The sequence below is a fragment of the Haliotis asinina genome, chromosome 3 (genome assembly GCF_037392515.1).
Source record: "Haliotis asinina isolate JCU_RB_2024 chromosome 3, JCU_Hal_asi_v2, whole genome shotgun sequence".
In the NCBI taxonomy this organism is placed as follows: domain Eukaryota; kingdom Metazoa; phylum Mollusca; class Gastropoda; order Lepetellida; family Haliotidae; genus Haliotis; species Haliotis asinina.
In genome coordinates this window covers 1,429,565-1,437,475 of record NC_090282.1, presented here as the reverse complement: position 1 = coordinate 1,437,475, position 7,911 = coordinate 1,429,565, and the positions used below count along the sequence as shown (strand labels likewise).

General features: G+C 44.0%; 1 protein-coding gene across 2 annotated transcripts in view; it reads right to left on the bottom strand.

Annotated features, from left to right (window-relative positions):
* Positions 1-375: 375 nt before the first annotated feature.
* The window catches only part of LOC137277299 (coiled-coil domain-containing protein 171-like), a 119,815-nt gene continuing 112,279 nt past the window's right edge, over positions 376-7,911 (bottom strand). For both annotated transcript variants that reach the window (XM_067808957.1, XM_067808956.1), the window contains 3 exons: positions 6,960-7,051; positions 5,149-5,229; positions 376-1,858 (listed from right to left, as the gene is read on the bottom strand). In XM_067808957.1, coding sequence (XP_067665058.1) covers positions 1,777-1,858; positions 5,149-5,229; positions 6,960-7,051 — 255 coding nt within the window. In that variant the 3' untranslated portion in view covers positions 376-1,776. The remainder of the gene's footprint in view (positions 1,859-5,148; positions 5,230-6,959; positions 7,052-7,911) is intronic.

Sequence of the window (7,911 nt, the reverse complement as noted above, 5' to 3'; positions counted from 1 at the left end):
CACGTTGCTGTAACTAGGTGTTGGCACATATTTATGTGTCCACCTTCTGGTCATATACAAATGGATTTGTGGGTTGTTAAAAGTGCACAGGGTTGTGTACTGTACACTAGGGGTTCTGACAACATAAAAAGTGTCTGCACACAAAGCTGACTCCAACATGTTTACCTGGTCACAGGTGGACTCAATCCTGATGCCTCGACCTCGCTGGACCACTAGCATGGCGCTTTAGTCAGCTCGTCTATTGAGCCCCCTTTTATTTTCTATCTCTATTTACTTGTGAAGACAGCTACTCACTTTGAGTTATGGATCATGAGATCTATCAAGTTTTGACAATCATGTCTTTAAAGAAAGAAGCTGAATCAAACAACAGCACAGTAATAGTTGGATAATTTATTGCTTGTGTAGATTATTGTTATGAAATAATTATCACATGTTCATAATTCAACCAGAGACTTACAAATGTAAAACCTTCATCAGATACATGGTAACAGGCACAGGCTTAGTGGGGTTGCATAGCATCTGATGGGAACACCATGTGATGTGAAAACACCCTCTGATGTGAACACCATGACATGAAAACACTATCTGAGGTGAACCTGGTGAGACGTAATGATGCTTGAAGTGTTGTATGTGTCTGTGTGCATTGAAACATTGCAGTGTTACACAAATTCCTCTATATATTGCATATACTGAGTTACAGGCACCACTAAAGGACTTCACACTGGACTGCACACAGGACACACCAACTGATAAACACAACATGCATTTGTGAATATACAATTGTAGTATTTCTTAACTAGCCACATTCATAATAAAAGTATGTTACAATTCACCACCTGAAATGTTGAACAGGAGCATGATATAGACTCATGTCATCAACCCAGCTATTTCTTTCCTTTCTTCAGTAATGGTACAGAAAATACACTGACAACAGTAGCATACATTTTCATACGATAAATGCCATAATTTTTAATATAAAATATATTTCAGTAATGTAAATGCTATGCATGCATGCATGTATAGATGTACACATTTAATGCTGTTAATTAGGAACTATATACTACCTAGATGTCCTTAATCTGAACAAGACATAGATGGTGACAAAGGCCTTGTTTCATTCAGAAATCCTTAAATCTCATGGATAACTCCAACACTTAAAAATGATCCAGTGTAAACGTTTCGCTAATATTACTTCACAGAATGAGGCCCTGGGCCTAACTGCACTAAAGAAATTATTGTATCACTTCTGTTGGAACTACCTTTGTCTTGACAGTTGCATCATACTCTGACCCATAAAGTGACTTTGCCAACATTCACAATTTTAATAGGATGTATGGCCAAGTGCACAAAGTGACTGAAAAATACCTTGGCCCACATTAAGTTTTCGAACGATGCTGGCCTATGTGTGCAAAGTGCAAAGATGATAAGACAAGATGGCTCACATCCACTATTTCTGCACAGTGTACAGGCACTTTGAGCACATGGGCCAAGGTATCATACAGAAACCTTGGAACATATGCATGTAACTTAGAACATGACAACTTCAAAGTGTTGAAAGTTTCCTTGTTACATTCCAGTAAGAAAATTGTCACTCTGGATGGGGAGTTTATCAGAAGCTGTTTGGATGAGAAGCGCACTTGTCTAATGTTAGATGAATACAAAGGGAGTAGTCCAAAACACTGACTATACACAACATGGACGGCATCACTTCCTGACATGGATCAACATCATATAGCAACATGCATATCACAGATGAGCTGACAGAGACACCCAGCACTACCGCACATTTGACGGCTGTGATCGGGGCCGATTCTGGGAACACTTGGGAAGTTTCTGTGGTGTGTGGAATCCAGGAAACCTGCAAAGTAGAACACATGTTGCTAACCAAAGAGATCAATTTCTGGACGTACTAAGTGCTGACTGGATATATGTAGATGCTGTAAGTCATAGAACACACAGTGTTTAGAGATACTGCAATTTAGACAAACCAGTGGAGGTCGTTGGTGTACATATAAGCATTTTCTGCTGCTGGAAAATGTCTCGTGAGAGTTGTATCAATGTTTTAATAAAATACTGTACAATAAACAAAAAGTCTTTTTCGTTCATTATACGGCCCCTCACCACGTGGAGTCACCCCCTTGCTCCGCATGCGCAGGCACCCAGGTAAGCATCCAAGGCTGTATCATCATTCCTTCTGCTACATAATGCTGTGAACAGAATTGCGAGGAGGCGGGTGGAGGCATAGCACTTATACGCAGTAACAGCAGCAGCATCTACCAATCAACCAAGACTCACTCGGCCAGGGTGGCAGGACACTGTCCACTGGAGAGATCAGGACAGCCAAAGCGCGGTTTATCACAAGAATGTATTAAGCTGGTAATGCTTGATAAACATGCTAGGTCTGCTCCAAAACAGCAGCGAAGAAATCTCTTCAATGGGCAGTGCCAATGCAAATGCTTTGGAAGCAGCGACTGCCCCGAATGAGTGAGCCTTCAACCCCTCAGGGGAAGCTTGCCCTTAGCCTGGTAAGCAGCACAGATGACTGAAACTAGTCAGCGAGATAGGGTCTGTTTACCAGCCCGCAACCCAGCCTCCCCACCACCGTAACAGCAGAACAGATGGGTACCTGTATGGATCCCTTGTGTTCGTTTGATACAGATCTTGAGGGTCTTACAGACATCCAACGGGTGAGTCCTCTTTGCAGATGTCCCAGATATAGAAGGCTGGGTGAGAGTAGGAAGTTTGATAGGAGCTGTCAAATGGAAAGCGTGATCAATCTTTGGACGGTAAGAATCAGGGAGGCGTATACTGACATGGTCTGGATGAAACACATTCAGCGCCAGGTCTGTAGACATGTAGACATGTAGATCACCAAACCTTCTGAAAGATGCTACCACCACCAGAAATATGGCTTTCTGTGTTAACAACTGAATGGAAATAGCCGATAGACGTGAGAAAGTAGGACCGGACAGCCAATCAAGCACGATTAACAAAAGGTGGGATGGTACACCTGACAGCAGGTCAAACCCGATCCACGCCAGCTAAAAAGTGCCTCACAAGAGGGTGCTGCCCCAGAAGAGCACCATCGGTGGGGGCATGAAAAGTGGAAATAGCGATGGAGTAGCCACGAATGGTCGAAGCCGCCGAGCCTTCTTCCAAACGAGCTTGCAAAAGCTCCAACACTCGGACTAAATCCGCAAGGGTCTGCAATCCCCCTGGCGGTACAGCCTATCCTCATATTGAACGTTTGTTGAATCACATCACCGTTGATGCCACTGACCTCAACGAGCCAAGCGTCAGGTGGGCTGACATAAGAGAACTACATTCAGGGAGACGTCCCCAGAGTTCTCTCCCGCCTCCAGGGCTGACCTTTGTAATGAGGAGAGGTAAGCCACATGGACCACCACCCTAACCTGCTGTATGGCATTCCGACAGACCTCCTCATATGTCCGGTATGCCTGCCCCAGGGGGGTGCCCGACTGGGCAAAAGGCGTGACCAAACCTGTTGACTGCAGCCTGGGGAGTACCTTGTACGATATGCAGCCTCCCTCAAGGCCGTGGAGTGAGTGAGTGAGTGAGTTTAGTTTAACGTCGCACTCACCAATATTCCAGCCATATGGCGGCGGTCTGTAAATAATTGAGTATGGACCAGACAATCCAGTGATCAACAACATAAGCATCGATCTGAGCAATTGGGAACTGATGACGTGAGTCAACCAGGTCAGCGAGCTTGACCATCCCGTTAGTCGCCTCTTACGACAAACATAGTCACCTTTTGTGGCAAGCATGGGTTGCTGAAGATTCTACTCCGTGACCTTCACGGGTCCAAGGCCGTGGAAAAGCAGAAAGCCCCCTCGGACTCCTTGACCTCCCCGACGTCCATAGCCTGGATCTCCAATATCGAGGTCGAGCCAGAATCCTCTCGAAAAGAGGACCCACACCTGGACCCAGTGGATGACCAGGCCACAGCGGTGATTGGAAGGGCCCAAGGCACCTTCCACTCCAGTCACCGAAACACCATCTGAGACCCAGGAGGAAGCTCGGACGAAACCGAGTCCTCCGCTCTCATGGAGTGGGGTGGCGCAGAGACTGGAACCCCAGGAATCCGCAAAGGATCAACAGCCACCTCCAGGCCGCCCCCCAGACTCTCCGTCCCCCGCCCAGGGTGAGGGAAGAACTCCTGCCGGAAAACTCCAACCGACTCATGGATGAGGGACTTAACCGAGTCCATGTGCTGCTGAAACAATTGTGTGATAAGTGACATGTCAAATTGACCAGACTGAGACGAAGAAGGCTGCGACTTAGACTTGTTGTCTTTAACCTTACAATGCTTAGGTCTCTTAGCCATACACAGGGGAAGCTCCTGTGTCAGCTCCACTCCCATCTCCCCCAACTCTTCGTAAAAGACACACATCGGGCTCATGGCCCGTCTTCCCTAAGCAACACAAACATTTATCATGCTTGTCTTGCGGGGGAATGTTCGTTCCACAAGAGGAACACCCTGTAAAAGCCTGAAAGCCAATATGCCAAGCATAGGCTGATGGCCTACACAGTAGCACATAATTAGCATGAACAAAACATTGAAAATTACGTGGACACCTGCGACATGAACTAATTAGTACTAGACGCAATACTTGAACATGCGGGGGTGCTGACTTCCCGCCATGGGAATGCGACACGTGCATAACCCACAGGAAAGCCGGCACAAATATAATTGTCACAGACAATAATGAGATAATAAAATGTTCTGTTCCCTATTAATGAATGAATGAACCATACATACAGTCAAGGAAGACTCAGACATCTAAATACGCAAGAGTGAACTCTCAAACTTTGTCTTTCCAGCACACACGTCTTTCCAGTACAGTGACAGCAGAAGGAATGATGATACGGGCTTGGATGCTTATCTGGTTGCCTCCGCATGCACAGCAGAGGAGTGATTCCAAGTGGTGAGGGGCCGTATAATGAACAAAAAAGACTTTTTGTTTATTGTACAATATTTTATTAAAACATTGATACAACTGTCACAAGACGATTTACAGACGCAGCAAGTAGAAGAACAGGCTGTATCAATGTAGAAAGCATCATGAGACAGATACAGAAGCTGGTCACTAAAAGAAATAATCTTTTCCCCACATGGTTTCTTACCTCCCCTGTTTGTGTGCGGAGCCAGATGCTGACTTGATAGGACTGGGTTTCCCAACAGAGTAAGATACCTCAGAATCCTCTCTGAATGCAAAGAGAAATATCATGCAAAATCAGTGTCCTGTTTAGTGAATTATTCTATTTCAGTGGGACATTTATGCTGCTCTTCTTTAACATGTACTGTCAAATACCTGTCTGAAGAACAATTCTGTCCTAAAACTACCATATCAAGTTAACACGTTTCTGTTCAGGTAGATCTACAGCAAACTCTTCCTACCTGAAAGGGACAAATCTTCTGTTCAGGTAAACCTACAACAAACACTCCCTAGCTGAGAGGGACAAATCTTCAGGTGAGGTAAACCTACAGTAAACACTCCCTACCTGAGAGGGACAAAGCACCAGTTGAGGTAAACCTACAGTAAACACTCCCAAATTGAGATGGACAAACCTTCTGTTCAGTTAAACCTACAAAAAACACTCCCTACCTGAGAGGGACAAGGCTTCTGTTCAGGTAAACCTATAACAAACACTATCTACCTGACAGGGACAAATCTTTTGTTCAGGTAAACCTACAACCTACCTGACAGGGACAAATCTTCAGTTGATGTAAACCTACAAAAAACACTCCCTACCTGAGAGGGACAAGGCTCCTGTTGAGGTAAACCTACAACAAACACTATCTACCTGACAGGGACAAATCTTTTGTTCAAGTAAACCTACAACCTACCTGACAGGGACACATCTTCAGTTGATGTAAACCTACAACAAACACTCCCTACCTGAGAGGGACAAATCTTCAGCTGAGGTAAATCTACTAACAAACACTCCCTACCTGAGAGGGACAAGGCTTCTGTTGAGGTAAACCTACAACAAACACTATCTACCTGACAGGGACAAATCTTCAGTTGATGTAAACCTACAAAAAACACTCCCTACCTGAGAGGGACAAATCTTCAGGTGAGGTAAACCTACAACAAACACTCCCTACCTGACAGGGACAAATCTTCAGTGGATGTAAACCTACAACAAACACTCCCTACCTGAGAGTGAAAAATCTTCTGTTCAGGTAAACCTATAACAAAGACACACTACCTGAGAGGGACAAAGCACCAGTTGAGGTAAACCTACAGTAAACACTCCCAACCGAGATGGACAAACCTTCTGTTCAGGTAAACCTACAAAAAACACTCCCTACCTGAGAGGGACAAGGCTCCTGTTGAGGTAAACCTACAACAAACACTATCTACCTGACAGGGACAAATCTTTTGTTCAGGTAAACCTACAACCTACCTGACAGGGACACATCTTCAGTTGATGTAAACCTACAACAAACACTCCCTACCTGAGAGGGACAAATCTTCAGCTGAGGTAAATCTACTAACAAACACTCCCTACCTGAGAGGGACAAGGCTTCTGTTGAGGTAAACCTACAACAAACACTAACTATCTACCTGACAGGGACAAATCTTCAGTTGATGTAAACCTACAAAAAACACTCCCTACCTGAGAGGGACAAATCTTCAGGTGAGGTAAACCTACAACAAACACTCCCTACCTGACAGGGACAAATCTTCAGTGGATGTAAACCTACAACAAACACTCCCTACCTGAGAGTGAAAAATCTTCTGTTCAGGTAAACCTATAACAAAGACACACTACCTGAGAGGGACAAAGCACCAGTTGAGGTAAACCTACAGTAAACACTCCCAACCGAGATGGACAAACCTTCTGTTCAGGTAAACCTACAAAAAACACTCCCTACCTGACAGGGACAAATCTTCTGCTGAGGTAAACCTACAACAAACACTCCCTACCTGAGAGGGACAAACCTTTCCCTGCTGCTGGAGACATCTGGGTCTGAGACTGAGGGAATGATTTCGAACTCATCAGGGGGAGGAGAACTATCCTGCAAACAAAAAGTTACAAAATACTCATAAATCTTACTGGTATAGTAATCTAAAGACGCCGTAAGTATATGAGAAAACATGCCTCTGAGGTTTCACATTGTCTACCAAAACTGAGGAGAAGTGTTTTCTCTTACATATATACTGTCAATGATGGGTAATTACAATGTAGATGATCATTTACTGAAACTACGTAACAATAACTGAAGCGTGCGTAAAATCAATATAATGACAGTATCTATTAGTAGATAATTTAACCCCTCTACCTTCATCGACTCGGTGGCAGTGCAGTACAGTGTCTGCCTACGGATGAGAGAATTGCGGCTCCAGTCTCGCTTCAGAAAACCTTTGTATTGTGATTTTAATCTTGAACGATATTTTTCAACTGATTTCAAACTCTCATGTATCATTTGAACTTTGATGTTCATGTAAACTTAGGACAAGTAAATCCTGGGAAGCGGTCTTACTAACGAAAAGTAAAACCTGTCCCTCCAAGATAAAAACCTCAAATGCGGTTATTCTGGGAAAACAAGAGATGACCTAATGTTAGTGAGAAGCATGCTTCAGGTTTATATTATTTGTTAAAAGCAATCTTTATCAACAAACATTAGAACTGATATTCAGGATGTACTGTTACTTATTTGTGTTACATTTACTACACAAGGCTAAAACAACACCCATCTGTGTTTTCTGTGGCTGTTTGAACTGGAATCAACTTGGTGAGAGCAAATCTACGAGGGTTGGCTGAAAAGTTCTAAGCCTCACTGTGAAAAAGAGTTACACAGTCCACATTTGTAATTTATTTTTCTACATAGTCCCTTTCTAAGTTCACACACTTTTGACAGCGATGCTGCAAGGCCCG